The sequence below is a fragment of the Pseudochaenichthys georgianus genome, chromosome 4, assembly GCF_902827115.2.
Source record: "Pseudochaenichthys georgianus chromosome 4, fPseGeo1.2, whole genome shotgun sequence".
Taxonomy (NCBI): Eukaryota; Metazoa; Chordata; class Actinopteri; order Perciformes; family Channichthyidae; genus Pseudochaenichthys; species Pseudochaenichthys georgianus.
This window is the reverse complement of record NC_047506.1, coordinates 31938547-31962592: the sequence shown is the minus strand read 5'-3', so window position 1 is coordinate 31962592 and position 24046 is coordinate 31938547. Positions and strand designations below refer to the sequence as shown.

General features: G+C 40.4%; 1 protein-coding gene across 1 annotated transcript in view; it reads left to right on the top strand.

The window, feature by feature from the left end:
* The first annotated feature begins 265 nt into the window (after nt 1-265).
* Nucleotides 266-24046, top strand: part of exoc2 (exocyst complex component 2) — a 55689-nt gene continuing 31908 nt past the window's right edge. The window contains 7 exon segments of the mRNA XM_034081153.2: nt 266-349; nt 16533-16682; nt 18553-18696; nt 18699-18728; nt 19526-19652; nt 21599-21712; nt 23170-23294. Of these exon segments, the coding sequence (XP_033937044.1) occupies nt 16565-16682; nt 18553-18696; nt 18699-18728; nt 19526-19652; nt 21599-21712; nt 23170-23294 (658 nt within the window). The 5' untranslated portion in view covers nt 266-349; nt 16533-16564.

Genomic DNA, 24046 nt, shown 5'->3' with positions numbered 1-24046 from the left:
TATAAAAACAATTTGACTGACTAAAGTTTAGAGAATGTGAAAAGGGTAGCAAATGCAATGTTTAAGTTACTTTTTCATTTTAAAGAAATAGCTTACTGGTATCATTATTTCCATTGTGCTTTTTTCTTTCAGACATGTGTTATTTATAGTATGACACAGAGTATACACATTTTTTTAAATGTATAGTATATAGTACTCCGATAGTAGGAGGAGTAGAACGAGTAGAACAGGTCAAAATCATAACCAGACATTTGTTATGTTTTATTTTGAAGGCGTTGGCTTTGAACGGAAAGCCGGAAGTAGTCACGTGATACAGGAAACGGTCGCTGCGGTGCTACATCTGTAAACTGTAAGTTACATTTTCTCTATCCTGTTTTCTCCTAAATGCTCAAGGTAGAGTCAAAGTCCTCTTGGTAGCAAATGTGATATTGTAAGCGGTTTGTAAGATTACAATGAATACAAATGACAGCCAGAGTAAACCCTTCCGGAATAACGAAGAGCTTGCTAGCAAACACAGGTTGACGTTAGCCTAAGCTAACGTCAGATGGAAAATATGTCAACAAAGCAGATATCCCTTTCGCTAACATCACTAGTGGGTAGTTTGGTGTGTTTCATTCAATGTCCATGGAAGCGAAAGCGGCTGGAAATGTGTATAATGTTGTTATATTGTACCGTTTAAATGGGCAATATGATTAGCTGTACCAAACTCCATTGACAAATCAGTCTATTTTATGATGTATTGTTTGCGAGGCGAACATACCTTAAGACCTCTTTGAAGCGTTTAACTTATTCAAGTCATATTTATTTCTGATCACTGTTTACCATAAATGCTTTATTTGAAAAACGTACAATTGATGTATCTATATGCACCTTTCTTTCCCCCTTTTTTCTATATGTTGCCTGTCTCCAAGTATTATTCCATACTAGATATTATGACTACACTAAACAAGGAATATGAATAATTTTCTGACAAAATCGTAATTTCTTTTATATGAAAAGTCTTAGAACACAGAATCTAGACTGGTAGGATGCACCTCTATATTTAATTTGTTGTTAAAATGCAGCTGTTTTGCCCATATGAATAATCAAATAAAAAGCTGGTCTAACATATAATAAAAAGAGGTGTGTCCAACATTACCAGTGCAGTAGATGTGATACATGACATGTAGGCGAGACCTTTTTTAATAAAGAAACTACTGAATCCTCCAAAAAAAAAAAATACATAATAGAAAGTGGAATTAAGTAAAAAGAGGTTGTCATACTTGTAATACTATCTGGTATTGTTTTTGAGTCAATAGGTCACATGACATGGAAGTTATAAAAAAAAAAATAGGTTTATTGAAATATCTTTGAAAGATCAAAAAGTGTTTAACTTAGTAAAAAGACCTCAGAGTTTATGTTTTTCCTAATATCATACCTAACATTAACTTAACCATGGTCCGGTCCCTCATACTGAGTTAAGCAATTAAAATGTCCTTGTGAAAATGAGTAAATGTGTTGAATGTTTGAGAGAACCTGCAGGGTTACTCATTGCCAGGTGGTATGATTTCTCTCCCAACTTCTATAAACACTGTCCAATCCATTCTAATGTAAACACATGTAATAACTGCCCTTCCACAGAGATAATGATTGTCATTGAAGTACTCTATCAAAACAAAGAGCATGAAGCAGACTCAACACCTTGCTTAGACTTGCAACAACGTTTCATGTTACGTATACAGATGGGAAAGAGTGAAAGTAAAGAAATGATCAAGTGACCCCATGTGACTCAGAAAGGCACTTCGGTGAAAATAAACATTAGATTACTGTAACATCCTTTTTTCATCTTGCTTCATAGATTTTAGATGAACAGTTACTGGTTTATACGGTTCACTTTATATCCTGCAAAGTAAAACAGTTTCCAACATTTTATCACTGATGTCATGCAAAGATTTATTCTCTGAACCCAACCAAGTTATTTGTTAACATGGAAATGATTTGTTGGTTTGTTTTGCAAACTGGATATCAGTCTTCCCTAAAGGAATGATATGTATGTTGAAGTGTAAACATACCTACAAAGCACACACATGGTGGTGGTTTAATGGTCTGGGGTATAATTTCTTTGCATACTTTAGGACCCTTCGTACAAATTGAGCATCGATTAAACGCCACATTCTACCTGAGTATTGTTGCTGACCATGTTCATCACTTTATGACCACAGGTGACCCATCTTCTGATGGCTACCTTCAGCAGGATAACGTGCCATGTCACAAAACTCAAATGGTCTCAAAATGACAATGAGTTCACTGAACTCAAATAGCCTCCACGTCACCTGGGGCCTCATTTATAAAGGGATATATGCTCAAAAAATGGCGTACGCCAGTTTCTACGCAATGTTTGCGATTTATAAAATACTAACTTGACGGGAAAATGTGCGGTCCTCCCATAGACTGTATATATAGGGTCCTCCACGCAAACTCTAACCCATGCGTACGCACTAAGCACAAAAACGGGAGAGACGAGAAACTGCGACACCGTTGGCAGAAGGAAGAATGGAGAGAAATATGTGGAAATAATACCATAAATAAAATGTTACCTCTCATTTATCATATGAAGAATTCATTTTCACAAATTGATTAAAGCCAATCTTAAAATGATTAAACAAACGCCTGTTTGCGACTCCTCGGTGCACACAAAAACATAACTTGGAGAAATAAATAAATACGGATATGTTATTTAAAACCACCTCGAATATGTTGTGTTAATGTTATGAAATGTTTTCTCATAAATGATGCGGTAAGCAGGAGGACAGAATTACGTCTAAACTGACGCCGTTTTGCATTTCTATTGGTTGTAGATACCAGCATGGTTTTATTATCAAGTTTAATCGTGTTTTATGCCGTTTGCCAAGACTTGACAAGTCGCTCGTAAAACACAGGAGGTATGGAAGCTAAGAACACCATACTGCCTGAGGAAGGCTATGTGTATTTATTTTGTCATTAACCTTTTTTGGACCACTTATTTATTTATTTTGGTGACGATCCGACCTCCATGCTGCTACTCTGTTCAAACTGCATCCACCAAACAATATGATTTATCTCGACCTCCCCAAAATAACCAAAATCTGACACGGTGTGAGATGTATTTTTTAGCTGTTCTGTCGTCATTTCCTGCGATCTTCTTCATAAAGTCAGTCAAAATGAATGAATGGGCGTTCCTTCTATTTATAGGCAAATATGGGCGTTACGTGAAGCCCGCAAAAGCTGCACCGCATTTCGAGTCGATTGTGATTTATAAAGGGAAACAGGCGTAGGAAGTGCCGTACGCACTTTCCTCGCCGGTACGCAATGTTTTGTGAATCGGAAAATGTCTGTACCTATTTGTTTGCTTTGTACTACATAAGCAACCTTCCCACGTGAATCCTACGCAAGGCGTTATAAATGAGGCCCCTGATCTCAATCCTATGGAACAAGAGATTTGCATCATGGATGTTCAGGCGACAAGTCTGCAGCAACTGAGTGATGCTATCATGTCAATATGGACCAAAATCTCTGAGGAATGTTTCCAGCAACTTGTTGAGTCTATGCCACAAAGAATTAAGGTAGCTCTGAAGGCAAAAGAAGGTCCAACCCGGTACTAGCAAGGTGTGCTTAATGAAGTGGCTGGTGATTGTATATCAAAAACACATAGGCTTTATGGGCAAATTAAAACCACCGACCAGTCTTTGCGGACCCCATACGTTCACTATATACATATGTTTAGTTCATTATGAAACCATGGCAGGTGGTACCTCGACTGCAGGTAATGGAAAATGTACGGTGGCCGAAAGGTGCAAACACTTTTCCATTAGGAGGAATCCGCTGCAATTTCAGGAACGATGCACACTAAATAAAAACACAAATGTACCGAAAAACTTGCAGAGGAAGAAAATGACATATCGTACAGCTAATTGTAGGTACTGTAATAATGTAAAGGCTGATCAAATTCAAATAACATTTCTTTGTTATGTCCTAAAAGTGCCTGTTTATACAAACTAGGGATGGGGACGATTAATCGAATATTCGAAATTATTCACTTATTCGAATATGAGTTATGAATATTTTTATTAATTTTTTTTTTTTTTTTTGGGAGGGATTCCTAAGTTCATTACATATTATCAAATTGAATGTATACGACAGTGCCATAGCTAAATGTGTCAGGTCTAAAGGTGTGTTTTGCTCCGCTCACAGGTCCCTCACAGCGGGCAGAGCTGCAGGTGCTGATCTCTCTCTTGCGTCCGTTATACTTCACTTGCGTTTATGTCCAAATCCATCAGATCTAGCTAATGATATGGCTGCTGCCCCTCCCTACACGCAGATCATGCAGACTCAAACCTCATCTTAGGCCCGAATGCGGCGCAAATGCGAGAGATTTAGTTTTGCCGGTATTCAACATATTTAACCAGTCCGGTAATTATTTACACTCTAAGAACAGACACAAACAGAAATATTTCGACCAGGTTAGAGTGCGGTGTAGAGTGCAAACTATTCCGAATTAAACTTATATATATATATATACATACTATACCTTGCTATACCCGCAACCTCCGTTCCAGCTGAGAGGGTCTTCTCTACAGCTGGCCTGATTGTGAATCACCTCTGCACATGAAAGCTGTAGGCCTATAGCTGTCAAACTGTGATCACCAGCTCAATACATTTGACAAATTCGACTTGGTTTCTAAACTTATTTGAACATGTATTTATTTATTTCCAAAACGTATTGAATCTTTTTTTTTCAAAATGTCAAAATGTTTCGAATATTCGAATATACATTTGCTTTCAAATTCCCATCCCTAATACAAACCAAATATAGTTGTAGTAAACAGCAATAACATGAGCTCAGCTTCTTTTGTTTTCAAGCCTATGTTACTCCAACATCCAAGAAAGTACTGTTCCAGCTATGGTTAGGCTAAGATATTACTTACCTTAAAAACCTCGAGTCGTCCCTGTTGTGATAGACACTGTTCAAACAGAACAGACTCTAAGCCTCTATAATCACTACTCTTGTGTACTTTTGTCAAATATTGTTGTAACAGTCTTCTTTTAAATAGGCTTTTTAGAGGAAACAGTACCCTTACCATGTGTGTTTGTTCAACTGATTGATTGTGTGAGAGAGTGAATGAGAGTAATTGATTGACAGGTCGGTTGCAGGCAGGCACCATGTCGCAGGAATAGGTTGTCATTGAGCTCCTCCATCATGTGTGTCGACATCCATGCTAACAACTTTCAGTGAGAGCCTACTGTGTATCTCCCTCTCTTCCCCAAAGTCAGCACTGCTTGGCTGGGGGATGGCGGGGGGCAACGCTACACTGATCCATTTCCTGCCCCCCCTCCTGGGGCTCTAATTGAAAAATGTGGGTGGCCCTGCTTGTTTGCTTTGGTGGAATGTGGTGGGTTGTGTTTTTTGAGGCTTTTTCCTCAGCGCCGCTGCTCCGCAGACCTCGGGGTTAATCGAGCGGCGGGGGTCAGGCCGAGCCTTGTTTGTGAAGCGGCACTTCTCCCTCACCCCCTTCTGCTCTCCGCAGTCTGCCCCACCTGGTAGCCCTGCTGACAGGCTTGTTGGGCCACTGGTTTTCACAGTATGGTTTCTGTGACCCAGTCAGACCCACACAGACAGACAGAGGGGTCTGGGCTGGGAACACGGTCACAGCAAAGCTCAAGAGACAAGCTCAGTGATGAGTCAGCTTGTTTAATGTAGATCCTTGCCAAATTCCAACTTATTGAAAGAATAAGGCGTAGTCATAATAGAGTGACACAATTTGACACTACATTTAATGATTAATTAAGTCACTTTTTAATGAGCTTTTCTTGTTTTTAGCTTCTCAATTGCAAGGATTGTGTGACAGACAAAAAAACGATTTAAGCCATTATTTACGCCACACATGAGGCATTCTTCCTATTTTATGACCAAATGTAAAAAAATTGTTGATTGCGTCCCAAAATAATTATAAAGAGTCAACTTCTAGAGCAGAAAAACCAACAATTTTGATAATTTATTATTGACATTTTATTTTCACCCCCTGAGGTAGGTAATTTTGGAGAAGCCAGCCCGAGTGCGCTAGAATTTGAAAATACACAGCCGGAAAAAAATCTGCCACTTCCTTACAGAGCCCCTCCTCCAACACACACGAACGCGCACATGACCAATGAGGCACGAGATAAGTTTGTGCACAGATGGAAGGCTGACAGGCAGGTAGGCCATCCAGTTATTTTAGCCGGGCCGGCTCAGATGATTGGTCGTGCTTTTTACAGCGCTACGGCTTCCACAGATGACATTTTTTTCTGGATTTTTTGTCAAAGCACTTAAGATATTCATTGCTATCGGGATGTGAAGAGCATTCCATGGAATATAACAAAAAGTGTATCTCGAGCCGGTTTCTCAAACGTACCTACCCCACCTTTAACTGATTACTCTTCTGCAACAGTTGTTTTGGTTAATCAACTAGTGTTAACGTTTACTGGTTAATTTATGATAATAAATTGAATATTTGGAGGGTTATGGACTATTGGCCCAAAACAAAAAATACTGAAGACTTCAGCTTGAGCTTTGTGATTTTGTGATGGACATTAGTCAAATTTTTTCTATTTGAAGCTTTAAAAAACAAACCTTTAAACATACAAATGTAATCTGCAAATCTTTTGATGATATAAAAGAACTAGTTGCAAGCCAAAATAAATGTGACGTACTGTTGCAGTATAATTCCTGATGGTGACAGTGAAGATGGTTCTCACGCTGCTGATGTGTTTTTTATGTAAAGCAGCAGTGTTATCCCCCGGCTCATAAAGGTTCAAATCTCTCCATTTCGCCACATGATTTGGGCAAAGCCATCTGTCTCCAGTCTCCTAATCCTCTGAAAACATCTTCCTGCATCTGGAGGCCTACACTTCATATTTCTGTTTGTTGTTCCAGGATTTTTATATGGGAAATTGGGGACTTCACTTCGTTAGCCTAAATCTGCAAAAGCACTTGAGACTGACAAACAAACAAACAGACAGCCCTAAAGATAACAAAGCTTGCGGGCAGCCATCATGATGGTCGGATAGTGAGCCAGAGGCGCACATTTGATCGCTCTGTCCTTTTCCCTGTCACGAAATACACTCTGTGAACGCTGGGACCGCATGCATGTGCAGGAGATGCTGAGTCATTGTGGAAAGATGATGACTGGACGTAAAGTGTTGCAGGAATGAGTTCTAAACCTGGAAATTAGTTATTATTTAAGCACTTCTGGGTTCCCTCATTTCCTACTTCCTAGTAGGGATGCCAGCGATTATTCGATTATTCGGATATTCGTTACAGTCTCCATAATCGAATATTATTTTTAAAAATCGATTTTATTTATATATATTTTTTTTATTATTTATATGTTTTTTTTGTTATTATTTATGTTTTTGTTTTTTTTCTGGCTTAGTTTTAACCAAAATATATATAAATATATATATGCTAATAATAGTAATAGTATTAATAATTGTAAATGGCCATTGGTCACACCACCAGTTTGTTTTACTGTAAACTTGGAGGAAGCCTGCGTGCGATTATTATTCGCCAGGGCTGCCCAATAATCGATTTTGATCATGGTCAGTTTCTGGCAACCCTACTTCCTAGTAAATGTTTTTTAAATGACGGAAAAAAGTTCTGTGGTTAACTCCAGGTTACAAGATGTCCTTGTTTTGTTCTAAAACGTAAAGTATTTGATTAAAGATCATACTTCTAAATGTCTTGAGCATTTACATGTTACAGGGTGTCCGCGGGGTCTTAAAAAGTATTAAAAGTTGATAAATCAATTTAGCGAAAATTAAGGCTATTAAAAAGTATCAAAGTATTAAACGGCATTTTCCAAGGTATTACATTTTGCAGCTTGTTTTCAATAAGTATATCAATTGACCAAAGAGGTTGTATTCTACAGTTTTCCTGAATGTAATCATTGTGTAGGTGTGATTCTTTGTAGTTTATTTATGGCATTCCGTTGGATTTGACGTCATCCGAACTGCTTGATAGCGCGCCAAGGTCCGTTTACGCCGGTTGTTAAACAACATCCTTATGGGGAAATGCAAGTTTGCATCTCTTGGGAACAATGCCTAAATCAAATACTACTTTCTAATGGTTTCTTTTTCTAATAAACATTGCATTGGGTTGGTCACACAATTAATTCTCTTGTGCTTTGTTCTATCTGAATTATGATAAGGAGTTATCACAAGCTGTTTAGTTGTGCTATCTTACAATCAATACTGTATCCAGTAAATGTGAGGTAAAGTGTGTCGCCAATGTAACCAGTTGGAACTCGAAGTGGCGATCAGGTCTTAGAATGTATGGAAAGGGTCTTAAAATGTATTACATTTGACTTCAGGATTCCTGCATATACCCTGTGTTAGAAACCGATTGCAAACGAGTGGGGTGTGAGACTCCTAAACCTCATCACCCTGAAGGCGGGTCTGCCTTTAGCTTAGCGATGTTGACTTGAAGTCATTCGACCATGATGTAGTAGTTTATAGCCTAACGTTAGCTATTTACTTCTGGCGTTTGCATTTACTAACTATTATGAATGTAGTGGCTTTTGGTAAATATTATTCAGGTTAACAAAACTTTTCATAAATAAGTCTTAGCCACAGATCTGATTTTCTGCAATATTCCAAAACCCATTGGAAAAATCGCATTGGCTTTTGTGGAGGAAGCCCTTACGATGCTAATAGGGATGTCCCGATCACCTTTTTTTGCTCCCGATCCGATTCCGATCATTTGATTTTGACAATCTGCCGATACCGATTTTTCCCGATCCGATCTGTATGCAATGCATTAAGAGAAAAAAAAGGTAACAGATAACGGCTGGTCATCCAACGCGATGATTTCAGCTATCTTGGCTGTTATTCTTTTGGCCTTTTCACTGTTCTCTGAAAGTGTTGGTTGTTTCAGTGCCGTTACCTGAGTGGCCGCTGTGTACTCGTCCTGTTGTTGTTGGTGTTTGTTTCTCAGGTAACGTATTAGATTGGTCGTGTTGAACGTAGCTCTGTTCTTTCCACCACGCGGAACCTCCGCCTTGCAAACATTGCATCTGGCTGTTACACTGCCTTCGCTTTCAATTTTATAATACTTCCAAACTCCTGACATTTTCTCTGTCCCGACTCCCGAGTCACCAGCTGAACGTAGCCTCTCGTTAGCTTACTGTTCCTATTAGACACTGCGCCCACTCTGTTGCCAGATTTGAGAGAAATAAGCAACCAGGTCTATGAAAACAAGCCCAAAAGAAGCAACACATACATGATGTTGTGTCATTTTAAACCAAAACTAAGTCCTCAGGCTGACTTTAAGACGTGAACATGGTCATTTTTGTTTTGTAACATTAAATAAAATAATAAAAATATTTTATAAAAAAAAAAAAAAAAATCCCGATCCCCGATTTTCTTCTCCCGATTCCAATCTTGATCAGCTCCGATCACGTGATCGGATCGGGACATCTCTAGATGCTAACCTCCGGGTCGGCCTACAAAAAGACATCATCACTTCATTGCTCCACTCTATCGGACGCAGGCTTCATCTGTTCTCCAACAGAACCTGCACAGTTCATGTTATCATTTACAATCCATTTATTTGAAATATGATACAGTTGACACCCATTATGTCTAATTTGGCTACATTGCCCTCTCCACATCTTAGATGCATGTGGCGACGCGGGTGTGAGCGAACACTGTGGAGGATTGTTCAGAGCCTCACCCCGCCTGTGATCACACAGTCTTCTCAGGCGGGGCCATGTTTGGCCCGCTCTGTCCATTCAGAGGACTCGAGAGGGCGATCTTTGATGGATTCTGGTGTTTGTGTAATGTTGGGGAGCTCGGACTGAAATTGTGTGTGTGTGTGTGTGTGTGTGTGTGTGTGTGTGTGTGTGTGTGTGTGTGTGTGTGTGTGTGTGTGTGTGTGTGTGTGTGTGTGTGTGTGTGTGTGTGTGTGTGTGTGTGTGTGTGTGTGTGTGTGTGTGTGTGTGTGTGTGTGTGTGTGTGTGTGTGTGTGTGTGTGTGTGTGTGTGTGTGTGTGTGTGTGTGTGTGTGTGTCGCAGGGTAGTGAGTTAGCTGATGGAAGACGGAGGGGCCGAGGGTGATGAGCTGTCTAAATGGGTCCCTTTGTGTGATCGAAACCATCACACTCTCTCTTACTCACACACACTTGCCAATCACTGCCATATGCGAGTCACCTTTCAACTCAGCAGTATGATCTAAGGTATGAACGCCTTATTCATGAGATAGTCATGTGGCTGCATGTTGATATAGTGCGGCAGGTAAGAGGGATACACATGGCGGTGGTGCTGCAGAGAGTTTGTCATGTTTTGAAGTTGTGGAAATCCAAAGGTCAGAGTCTGGAGGACTTGGGGGGTTTTAACCCGCTGGCAATCTTGGTCAATTCTTTGGAGGATAATTCAAATTCCTTTTGTCCAGGACAGATGTTTTAATGAAGTGTTACCTTTTTAGAGAGTGGAGACAAACACCAAATAGAAAAGATGAAGAGGAATAGTATATGCATGGCTATAGTCTTCTTTGATAAAGTATATTAATATCAATCCGACAGTTCAACCCTTTTTCTCAAAGCCGAGAGTGATGTTTCTGATGTCTAAAGACCCAATTGCTACATTTACAAAGATAAACAGCTGAGATACATCCTCACATTGAAGAATCTGCAATTGATTGCCAAAAAAATTGCAAAGATATTCTATAATAATAATGGTTATTATTATGAATCGGGGACATTTTCTTGTTAATGTTTATTTATTCTGTTAATACCTGCTGATAGTGTTTAGCTAAATTCTCTATACTAATGATTGATTCTGAGCAAATGGTAACTTAAGGTAGAGGGGAAAGATAGACTAGTTGGTTTTAAACACCCAAACAAATACCCTAACCCTGTCAGGACATTATCATCTGCATTATTATTGTTATTATTAATAACTAACAGAAAAGTCAACCCCCGTTTTCCATTCCCCTCTCCCTGTCACACACACACACACACACACACACACACACACACACACACACACACACACACACACACACACACACACAGTCATTGTCATAGCCCTCAGTCGAAAAAGTGAACATTTATTAAAAAAGAATTGATGTGATCATTCCAAAAAAATTCACATCATGTTTAATCTGCTTCAATCCACATTTGTTTAGTCTTTCAAAAACGTTCCTGCTTTATTGAAACACCGCAATAGAAGCTTGAAATGTAAAAATGATTCATGTGTTACAGCTCTTATGGATTGGTTTGTTGTCCCATTGACAGTCAGGGCATACACACCAGATTTGTTTTCCAGCGCATCGAACTGTCAGGCTCTGAGGAGATATTCGCTGAAATTGTCAAAAATGTATTTGATTAGAATGGCTCCACCTTTAAAATGCTGCTAAATTAGTAAATGTTTTTGTTTTACAATCAAACTTCATTAATTGCAATCAACTATTTATTTTAAGGCTATTCTCAGATTTTAATGTATCATATAATTAAATCTTTATTTGCTTTTTTCTTCAACGTAACAGCAAACACTGAACAGCACTATTTCTTCTCTTCAGGCCAGTTTATTATTGATTGCATCAAAGTGTGTAGGCCTACTTGAAAAGCAAATCCTCAATATCGCAATTTTGATTCACTTTATAAGCAAAAATATGGTTTGGAATGTTATCCGAAAAGTAACCCCAGGCGCAGGGTAAGATCATCCACATGTCTATAAAACGTGCTCTTCTACATGGCACTCAAGTCAAACATCTTTCAACTCCCCTTTTATTTCCTTTTTTACGGACAAGAAACCCATTGCTGCCATCTAGCCCAGACCATTGAGCACAGCGTATATTGGCTGTACTGCGTGTGGCGTTTCAAAATTACATTGTTTCATGTTACGCAAAGATTTGTTTAGAGCTTTAATGTAAAGTCTTTCCTTTATGCCTGCTTACTGCAGCACAAGGCCAAGGAAGGGTTCTCACTTGTTAGCAAGCGCTGCAAGAAGATCCCAAGCCTCAGACTTCCACAGCTACCACACAGATTAGAGCCAAACCTGCTGTTTGTAAGAGAGCCTCCAAGGAAAACAAACCTGCCTTTTTAGCCCTATTACGAGAGAGAGAGAGAGAGAGAGAGAGAGAGAGAGAGAGAGAGAGAGAGAGAGAGAGAGAGAGAGAGAGAGAGAGAGAGAGAGAGAGAGAGAGAGAGAGAGAGAGAGAGAGAGAGAGAGAGAGAGAGAGAGAGAGAGAGAGAGAGACGAAGAAGAGAGAGAGAGAGAGAGAGACCCTTAGGATGAGAGAGATGAGAGAGAGAGAGAGAGAGAGGGGCTAACAGCATCACGGTTGGAAGAGAATCGAGCAAGAGAAAAGGGGGCTCAACCTGGTGGTGTGTTGTCATTGATTAAATGTAGCCTTCACAGTAAGACATGGCTTGACACGTGTTGGAAGAGAGTGGGGTGTTCTCTCCTCTGACGCCCCCCTAGAGGTTGATATCTTCATCCCTCTTGTGGAAAACTGCCATCCTCATGAGTTTCCAGCTGAGCTTCAGAAACGTTTCTGTTGTTTTGCCTCCTCATGCTACTTAAAGGAAAAATTCCCTCAGTTTGTCCCCGGTCTGTGTAAAGTTATAGTTTCTGTTGCCTAGTTTATATGTGTGGTGGTGTGTGACTTTGCCTTGTGTCCGCTCAGGTTCTGCATGACGTGGTGCATGTGGGTGTGCATAGAGTGTTATAGAGAGGGGTCTGGGCAGTGTTCCCGTGTCCATGCACAGCCCCCAGAGTAAAGTAAACACAGCGGCTCTTTTCTCATCCCAGCCGTCAGCAGGCTCTCCCCAGGCCCGCGCCAGAGACCACACACCCAGACCACACACACACACACACACACACACACACACACACACACACACCACACCACATATATACACACTGCCCAGACCTCTCCGCAGATCCTTCCACATACTCGCATACACACAGACCACACAACACCAGCTCGGGCCCCTCGCACGCAACCTAGCTGAGCTGTCATTCTGCCCAGCGTGTGTGTGTGTGTGTGTGTGTGTGTGTGTGTGTGTGTGTGTGTGTGTGTTGTGTGTGTGTGTGTGTGTGTGTGTGTGTGTGTGTGTGTGTGTGTGTGTGTGTGTGTGTGTGTGTGTGTGTGTGTGTGTGTGTGTGTGTGTGTGTGTGTGTGTGTGTGTGTGTGTGTGTGTGTGTGTGTGTGTGTGTGTGTGTGTGTGTGTGTGTGTGTGTGTGTGTGTGTGTGTGTGTGTGTGTGTGTGTGTGTGTCTATGTGGGGGCCGGCTATCTGTGTGTTTGTGCACGTGTATATCCAAGTTGAGAGGAAGGGGGGGTAATCTAGAAACACTCCTGGTCCTGGAATCAGACTTGTACAAAATGAAGATCTTGTCCTCTGGCCCTCTCCCGCTCCCACTCTAAACATGTGGGATTGATGAAGGATATACGCAGCTCTTGTTTTAGTCCTGTTAACCTCTTATCTTCGTCATGTCAGACCTATAGCACGTCCATTTCCTCTGACAAGCGCAGGGCAGCAGAAGCAACACGAGGTAAATCCCATTGGAGTGTTCTCGTTAACTCTGGGATGTCAGGGTGATGAAGGGTGGCCCTGTGGCAGGAAGGTTTCCCAGGAAAGGTTCCTTCTCTCAGGGGTTTCTAGGTTTATACTTTTTATTATTCGCTTTTTTTGTTGATCACTTATCCTAGTGACCCATTTCGAAACATTTCAAAGACGCAATAAGGAAAATCTGAAGGAAGTCTGTAGATGTTTGGGTTACAATGATCCAAATATTAGAAAATTGATAAATAACGACCTTGTGGAACTAAAATGCTAACCCTAACCCTGGTTGGTAATTATTCAATCCAAGGACAATAATAATCCTCATTATCCAGAGGTTGCGTGCCTACTTTTGGCTCCAGAACCACAATTACATTTGTTGTGGCCCCTATTCAAAATAAAAGTATATCTTTGCTATTGAACGCTTGTGAAAGAATATGTTTTCTTTACTCCTCAAAGGCCTACACTAAGAGGCCTTTGTGGAATTGAGAACATATCCAAACTGCAGCTCTGATATAAATGTAGATGCTTCGAAAGGTTTATAAAAATGTTTATTGACATTATTGAAAAGGTACAAATTAAATAGCATTTTATTATTGAAGGTTAAAGGTGGTATTGTAATGGACTGCATTACATTAAAGGTAAGACAATATCATTTCAGATGATATTCAGTCCATTGTGACCACTGTCGCTAACTATGATCCTAATGCTAAAACTAAGTCTGGATTAAACAACTACAGAAAACATGAACATACTGTTAAACAAGAGTACACATGATACCTAAGATTTACAGCATGGCAGAATGGGTGGATTAGACTATACTTACATAATACATTGGCCACTGAGTGTAAAGCCAAGCCTGTTGTCAATGATGTGTATTTGAACTCACCATGTGGCATGAGATAGTTATGGTGTCAGAGGCTCGGACTTACAAACTTGATTTTATTATCCACTAAGGAATGGTCTAGACTAATGAATTAATTATTCAGTCAATAAATTGTCGAAAAATAACAAGTCCAAGATGATGTCTTTTAAATATCTTGTTGTTCTGAGAAACAACTCAAAACATAAATACAAATATAGATATTTATATAAAAACAACAAAGGAAAGATCGAACGATTGTCCGAATAGGTGCCAATGAATTGACCACAGATTGATTCATTAAATATGTGTTCCCGCTTTTTTATAAAAATGATTGTTCACAATTTTTTGAGGTTGATGGAACAGACAGAATTCCAGCAAAAATATGTTGTTTTTTTCGATGATTTTAATTGAAGTTGACTAACTTAATTTCTACAATTTATCAAACACTGCTTTTCCAAGGTTTGCCTTTCTGCTTTCCTGTTTGTGTTCTGACTGCTGGCTTACCAAACCACTGGAAGACAGCCTCAGAGACATTGTGGTTAACATGTTCCGCCTACACCCAGCCTACCATATCACTTTACTAATATTCCCGCCTTCCCTGCGTCGGACCTTTTGAACTCTGTGCCAAATGAAAATGGACTCTTACAACTGGACAATTGTGTCTGATACTAGGCCATGAACATGCTGCAGGTCCAGTCCGTGTGAACTCCTGCATTGTTTGTGGAGAGCGTGTTTTGGCTGCGAACCAAAAGGGCGGAAGCCTCTCTCAAGCAGCTTCAGAGAGTCCAGATCGGTCAGCCTCTTTCAGACCTGGACGTCATTTATTAACAAACATCTGTGCTGCTGACATAATCCTTTCATTTTTGCATTCGGACTCTTTCCCTCCCCTTCATTTGATCAGCCCCAACATGAACTGATTTCCATGGGTGCTCTTTCGCTGGTACCACAATCTGCTCTGCATTGTGTGGGCTTATGTGGAATGATTGGAGAGGCCAGGTTTTATTTATCCTTCGCTGCGAGGTTTACATTCTTCCTTTCCTCCCTACTCTCGGTTCTGCTCCGTCGCTCTTGGCTCCCTTCTCTATTTTTCCTATTATCTGAGAGATAACTTGCTGCAATGCATACATTGTTTGGAGACCTACAGGGCGGGAAATTAACACGAGCTGCCAGTCACATTTGCTCCAATGTTGCTGTCCCGCAGTCGGTTCTAAAACTTAATATCTGGCTGTTCTGTTGATTTAGTTACAAACAATGTTTTACCATATTTATTATCTCTACGGGGGTCGTGGTTCTATTCTTCTTATATCCCATTTTTTAAGATGTGGTGGTATAGCACAATATTGTAAACCTTTGTTGTGTCACGGTTTGACAATGCTAATATCCTTTATTGGTTTATCCACAGAAGCTATTTCCGCTTCCGGAGTTATCATTAGTGATTATTTTCACTGCCTGGATTTTATTTTATGTCAGTCTGCAACATGCAAACGTTTTCTTTTATAAATATCTAATTATTTGGTTACTGATTATTAAAAACTTGAAATACATTTTTTAATAGACTTTCATTGATACTCTGATTATTGTTATACATGTTTTCAGTATTAGATGTTCATATAGTAACTGAAATATCAGTGTGTTTGTTGAGTTTTAGGTTATGAAGGAAATGTCACCTGAGAATTAAATAATGTTCTAAAACAGAGATGATCAGGATACTTTATTCATCCTGGGGAAACATCTAGAATGAAAAGAAAGAAGAAAGCATACAATATTTATTAAAACATAAGAAGTTGGAGTAAGAATGTTGCAATACAAGATACAAATAAATAAAGAAATGTATACAAAAATAGGAAATTAAAGTAAAATGTCTTAAAATAAAATAGGATTACAATATTTATATAAACATAAGAATTTAAAGTAAAAATATGAGAATGGAACGTCAATATATAACATGTATTTTAAAATATAAACAGTGGTATATTAGTATGTACAAGATATTAATGCAGAATTGTAGAGTTTAAGGGATTATTGTTTCAGTTTTTCTAGCAGAAATCCTCAGAAGCAACTTAATAATGTCGTCCTCTAATGCATGCTTCCTTCTCCTCTCTGTTTCCAGGTCCAGGTGCTGATCGTCTGCCTCAGGCCACCATGTCTCGTGCCCGCCAGCCCCCGCTGGTCACAGGCATCTCGCCCAAGGAGGGTGCGGCTTGGACCAAAGTCACCATTCGTGGAGAGAACCTGGGCACGGGCCCACCCGACCTCATCGGTAACACTTTTATGACCGCACACAGCACAATCTTGGTTAAATTTTTAGTTTATTTCATTCCTTTAAATTTAATTATCTTCAGTAATATTCATGACAAAAAAAGTGTTTCATGTTTCTTTGTATTTCTAATTAGGTATGCATGTATTAACAAGTTAAGATAAATATACAGTATATAGATGTTATTTTGATCAGCCCATATAATACGTGAACAATGTGGAATTAATAATGACTAGTTTTATCGCATATGATAAATCTTAGGTGATGATTTGTATCGTTTGTATTTCTCTGTGGTTGCTTCTGTTATAAAAGAGGGACACTGATGTTGAGTGAATAAAGCAGCGTTATTTTTGTCATTGAATTTCTGCTGTGGTGCGTGGAGTATTTTGTAACTTAAGTCGTATTAACTGGTTTTATTAACGAACCCATCAACAAACCACAGCAGGCCCCTTTTCTTAAACAGGCTGGTGTAACGTTTATTTTTGTTTATATGATACGTAAGTGGACAAGACGCCTGATTCTTATCCTCCACTGGTCCATTTAGATTTTCTTTTCTTAACAATTGAATAAGTTCAGTAAAAAATACTGCATTTTCGTAGAGAATAATTGTTTTGTATTTTACACCTATAGATACGTAGCAATAATTCATTTCATTTCAACTGGCTGTAGTATTTTCTGAAGGCAGTTCGGTTCTGCTGAAAAGTCACTTAAGATTCAGTTCACACAAAGCAAAAGTTGTAAAATCTGACAAATGTATTTTGTTATGCAATAGTAATTTGAGATACATCATCTGTACTTGAGATTCTTTTATTCTACGAGTAAATAATCAATTAAAAAATAAAATCTTCCAGCACTTTACAAAGACTAAATAAACTCAACCAAAACTCCTACAGACCAACACATTAAAATAATAAGATATTATCCTGTTATGTAATTCAAAAGTACTTCTTCTGTGACATTCCTGCCAACTCTGTGTGCAACGCACAGCATTCTTGTTTCTGTAAATATTTAGATACTGTATGCCTAGTTTGAGAAACTCAAGAAGTAAAGATGTTGTTAGTTTGTCTTTTTTAAGAGCCACACAGATGGACTATCTCCATCTTCTTCTGATTATGTGTTTGAACGTCACACGGCGATATTTCCCCTCATGTGCGCCAATTCCTCCTTTACTTCTTTGGTTTGAGTGGAGGTGGGGGGGCAAGCAGAGGACTCACACACCGCTCCATGCTTGGAAACCCTCGCTCTGGCCAGCGATACAGGGCTATTTCTGACTATGAGTGTCCCCGGGGCCTGGAATTCAACAATTAGATATGCACAAATGTGTGTGAGTGCTTATGTGTTCAAACAAAGTGGCCAGCAGAGAACAGAGGCAGGAAATGGGGCCCTAATTGGCATATTATTCACGCTATTATGGGCTATTTGTCAATCAGCTTTCACAGGCTTTCATCGTGTTTTGAAGTGACGCTTTTTGAATCCCCTCCGCTGGAACCCGTAATCCCGTGTCTCTCTTCTAGTGTCCAAATAGTTTTCAAGAGGGTTTTAAAAAGAGCACGACAGATGTGAGGGGCAGAGTGCACATTGTGCCAGTAATGGGCCACTTAGCGCTGAAGTGACACACGTTAGCTTAAAGCAGCTGAGTGAGAGGAAGGAAGGTCACGGCCACCCACACCCACCCTGACCCCAACTTGAGCTCTGACCCCCTGGTGACAGTTTGACTAAACTCGCTGATAGACGCCAATTCTGTCTGAGTGAGCTCCTCTTGTTTCAGATAGTCCGTGTGTGTGTCGGTGCTACACGGTGTTTATTTGTGCTGTCACACTGTGGCTGTATCTCTCACCCTGTTCACCTTTTCCCCTCCGCTCTTCCCTCTCAGGTCTGTCGATCTGCGGCCATAACTGCCTGCTGACAGCAGAGTGGATGTCTGCCAGCAAGATAGTGTGCCGCGTGGGGCCTGCCAAAGACGACAAGGGGGAGATAATCGTCACCACCAAGTCCGGGGGTCTCGGCACCTCCACTGTCTCTTTAAACTGCTCAGGCCAGAGAGGATTGGTAAGACATTTCATTCGCCAGCCTGGACAGTAAAAGCAGATCAAAGTTGCAACTACGGCTGCAGCTAAAAATATTTGTCTTAACTCTTTAGTGCATAAAATACCAAAAGCATAATGGGAAGTACATGTCAGAAGGTCCCAGAGCTCAAGGTGACATATTCGCTATCCCCCCTATCCAACAGTTCAAAACAGAAAAAGGCAAGCAATTATATTGTACCATTTTTCAATTATGGAAGGCTGACAATAGTAGTCAATGTGACATTCCACTTGTGTTTCGATTACTTGAAATGCGTCTAGTTTCTAACGACCAGAGATCTCTATGGTTCGTAGGTTGTGGTCTTTCTTTACCACAACGGCCTACCATCATGTTAGAAAAAAGACTTTACATTTGATTTGAGCTTTTCTGTATATTTGACTCAAAATATACAGAATATACAGAAAGATATCTTTCTACTGTTTATGTATATATTTACTTTTTATTTTATTATATTTTTAAACATGCTTCTGTTACAAAACCATTTCCAAATTTGGGATGAATAAAGTATGCTGTATATAATCGTATCTATTTGAATCTTATGTAATTGGACGTACTGTATATGTACATAGGAAAGAAGACAGAATTTCATTTTGACATTTAGAAACATAGCTAAAACATAAATAAAATAAAAAGTATGAGTAATATATTCTCCTGCATTAATCTGCATGTTGTAGTGAGTGTAGATGTGGGTGTGTGTGAGGGCACATCTGGGATGCGTTGTTAAACCCATTGACGTGTGACACGCCTCTCGTGTCCCGCAGGTATCTTGGACCAGTCTGCTGTGTGGGTGGAAGAGATGAACTACTACGACATGAGGACCGACCGCAACAAAGGCATCTCGCCCCTCTCCCTGAGACCCAGCAATCCACTGGGCATCGACATAGACAAGTACGGACACACACGAACGCACGCACACAAAAATGCCTCGGCACAATCACACCGCCATAAACACACGCGCGCTAGTCATCGAGTCATGGTTTACATCCCTAAACAGAAACAAACTCTCCCCATATGCGGCCGTTTGAAATAGTATGCCAACACAGCAAAGATTGAACCGCTGCTCACAGGGAGTGGAAACAGAATAATTGTGTATAAAGCAGAGAGGACGGCGGACCATAGAAAGGGATTTGGAAAGAACTAAGGCAGCGACCCGCACACATGTTTGTATGCGGCCGGGCAGCGCGGGGCGGCCTCCCACGCGCCTGGCAGGGAGAGAGCAAGTTGTAATATATAGTTTGTGTAGTCAGGTTCTGGCATTTCTGGGTTAATGTTTGTTTGGCTAAGGGGCCGGGGGCAAGTGACCGCTCGTGGCCAGAGACGAGACCCCCATAAACAGGCCGGACCACTCACTCGTCTCTCTGGGTTGCATCCGGGATAAAACGTCATCGTCATTCTTTCTGACAGTAATGTGTTGATCTGATGCGTACGGACTTTAAGATTAAATACTACTTAAAACATCTAATCGTAGAAGCTGTTTATAAGTAGAAGAGCATCACTCGTATGCGCATCTTTGCACGGTGATGTCACTGCTGAGCTGTCGATGTTTGCACCAGCTGTTTGTAGCGTCATACTTGGCCTAAATAAACGTCTGTCCGTGGAGTTTAGTTGTTACTAAATATTTCCACATGCTTAACTATGAAACGATGGCAATAATATATGGGAGATACACTTTATTGCACCCACATTACACCCTTATTATACCCATATAACACCATTACTACACCCATATTAAACCTTAATTACACTATTATGACACCCACATAACACATTCATTCACCCCTATTTCATTCTTGTTACACCATCATTACACCCGCATTACACCCATATCATACCCGTGTTACCCTGTTATTTCACCCATACTACACTGTTGTTAGACCAATATTACACCCATGTCACATCAATGTTTTACCCATATTACACTGTAATGTTACACATGGACACCGCCTGTCTAATGACTGCATCCCTCAGGATACAGAAACCATTAAAGTAACAGTTTTTGCAGCTGATGACAATAATTCTGTCAACTTCGTCAGGCAAGCTAAACACATGTAAGAGCCTTCAAGTGGCATTGAGTAATATAAGGAATCTGAAGAGCATCCTCAGCTAGCCTCATTTGCATATCCATGTCAACATCAGTCTGTCAGGGCTATCTAGTGAGCTTGACTGTTAACAAGACCAGTAGCAATGTGTGTATTGACCTGTATTCCCCTCAAAAAACACTAATCATCTACATTTAGAATTCTTCTTAAACAATGTCATCCCATTCAAAAGCAATGCATTGTTTAAATCACACAAAAAACAATTTGATACAGATACTTTATGCAACTTTTGCCAGTTTGCCATCTTAACCACATTACATATTTATTTTTATTTCACAGATCTAAGAACCTTTTACTGTACTAGCCGTAAGTCAGTTTGTGTGTATGTGCAGAGTGGGTGGTGATGGGGGGGGGGGGGGTTGGTTTGTGTAGGCTACGGGTCATTAGCAGAGATCAAACTTCCCTAATGAGGGCTCGGTCCTCCAGGGGCGCCCAGGCGTCACACACTGCACTTCCCACGCCAGGCTCTCCCAGCCTGGGGCCTTTTTGGCTGCACACTGCCCCCTGCTGGAGAACACCCACCCCAACATCACACAAAAAAAGAATCACACAAGTTACACAATAAAAATGTTCAAGCCCTGCTCAATCGCTATTTGTTGTCTTGTATTAATACTTTTATTTTTCTCTGTATGAGTGTCATTGCAGTTCATGATTTCAACCTACTTTTATACTTTGCAGCACTTTATATGTTTGCCTTTCTTCTGTGTTCACCTTTGTTCATCTGTGTTCTTTTAGAGGCAAGATCCCACAGAAAGACATCGAGCTGACATTTCCAGGAATGAGTGGAGACTTCACCAGTGAGAACTTCTCTGCCACCTGGTACCTCATAGAGAACCACACAGGCTCCAGGTGAGTCCTCGTGTCATCAACCCCCCTGCAACGAAGTTAGTCAATGCTTAAAATAATGAAAAATATAATATCAACATAGTGCTAAGTTGTTGGATGTTACAGGGACTGTCTGTGATAAATGCAAATGCAGATCACTGTTCTTATTGCATAAGAGAAACAAATGGTCAAATGACATATCTAAAAATTGCAATATCTCGCCTTGCTCACAGTCATGCTATATCATGAATCCTCACCCCTGTGTCATGATATGTATTGTATTGCAAATGTCTTGCCAATACACAGTCCCACAAAAAAGAGCTCTCGTAAATAATGGGTTTTGTATCACACAATAACCACCAGAGATTGGCTTGCAACATATAGTGTCCTCAAATGTAATAGTGACTAGGCAGAACAGAGATTTAGGACACATTCCCTGTGGCTTGGCTCAGTGCATTAATGCTGTATAGTGGCAGTATATCCTATATGTTTCTTTTAGAAGCACATCTTGCTGGCACATGACATCAGTGGCACGTAAATGAATGTGTTGAAGAGACATTCCCTTGTATAACAAGTTGAAAAGAGGTTTATAGATCCTAGAAGAACTCCAATAAGTCCATTAATCAATACGTTGTTCAACAGGATTTTAATTGTCAATCATTTTAATAATTTATCGGTGAAAGCTTCTCTATTTCTTTATTCTGCATTAGTAAACTGCATATATTTGTCTTTAGACCATTGGCCTTTATGACCATTGGCCATAAATGCCAAATGTATACAAAATGCATGGAGGGCACAAAGCTTTCACGCCCCAGATTACGGCTGAATCTTCACATGGTCTTTTGGCCCCTCACAGAGCAATTAGGTATGTCAACGACAAGGCAGCGTGCTGACCCGGACCCCCCAGCCCCGTTGACTGTCATGTCAGGTCAGAGGAGAGTTATTTTGGACTCTCCTGGTTTCCTCTCCCCCTGCTTAGCCTTCCAGTAACCCAGACCCCAGAATCCAGCATGACCAGGGGCCTCTGTTTGGACCTCGCAGGGTGACTGTTTCTTCCTGCGGAGGAAACCCCTCTCGGGACACTTACACACGTACTCACATCGGCCAAACAATGTGTGTGTGATTGTGTTTCTACGATAAAAACGTGTGTGCAAAATGCCATCATTGTAATGTAGTGCTGAAGGCATTAGCTGACCAATCGTTTTTAAATATATCAACATTATTTGAATAATGCTTTATTGTTATCCAGTCAAATTGTGGATTTGTGAGTTCTGGCTTCTTTTTTAAATATGATGATTTTATGCTTTTCTCAGTTTAATATTGTAAATTGGAGCAGTTTGTAGACGTGATCTTGGACTCCTGTCATGGACATTTTATAGACTACACAGTTGCTCATTTAACTAGAATAATGACGAAATGATTGACAACAATCACAGCTTGTTGGCATTAATATAATGGCATCGTCATTTTTGTTTTCTCAGTTTTGAGCAGCTGAAGCTCGCGGCCAACAATCTGAAAAAGCAGGCGACCAAGAAGAACGAGGGGAGTCTGGCGTATGTGAAAGGAGGCCTCAGTACGTTCTTTGAGGCCCAGGACGCTCTGGCAGGTGAGAGGGATTAACACATTTCTGTGTGCTGTGGAATCGTACCAAATGGCCAGCACAAACTTTTCAAATCATCACTCTTCATCTCTGCTCATAAACAAGCTTTTGATTTCTTGGAAAGCGTGCGTGTGTGTGTGTCCTGGGACTTTTCCCCCTCCACACGCGGTTCAGCAGCGGTTGATTAAAGAGGATAATTTGTCTGCCGTGGGAAAACCCTCCACTTTGTACTATAGTTACACAAGCCGACCTCAACATGGCTAACTCGCGTTACTCAAAATAAGATCAGCTCTCACCTGTCGCACACAATCTCACACACAAACACACATGAGGCCAAAATGATGTCAAGGTAGCCGAGACTGACTGCTGTCTCTCTGCCAGGTACTTCAAATCAATTGTTCGCTTCATCATTCATACTTTTGTCTGTTTACTCTCTCCTCCCGCCATAGCCGCTCAGTTACTTCCCCTTACTATTTATACGTGCACTTTTCTGCCTCCATCATTATTATTATTGCTTTCCGTATGTTTGTGCCCCGGTTGGGAGAGAGGCAATGTTTTCATTGTTAGTGGCTGAATCTAAATAAACGGAGCAGCCCAACACAATGCAGGCCAGAGTATTAGGACTGATAGTGGCGATAACAGAGCCAATATGACCAATGGGAACAATGCGCAGTCATTCTCACGTTCAGACTGAGCGTGCCTACTGTGTGCCCACTGACCTTAATGGGAAATGTACAGTCTCTACAGGATGAGGAAGC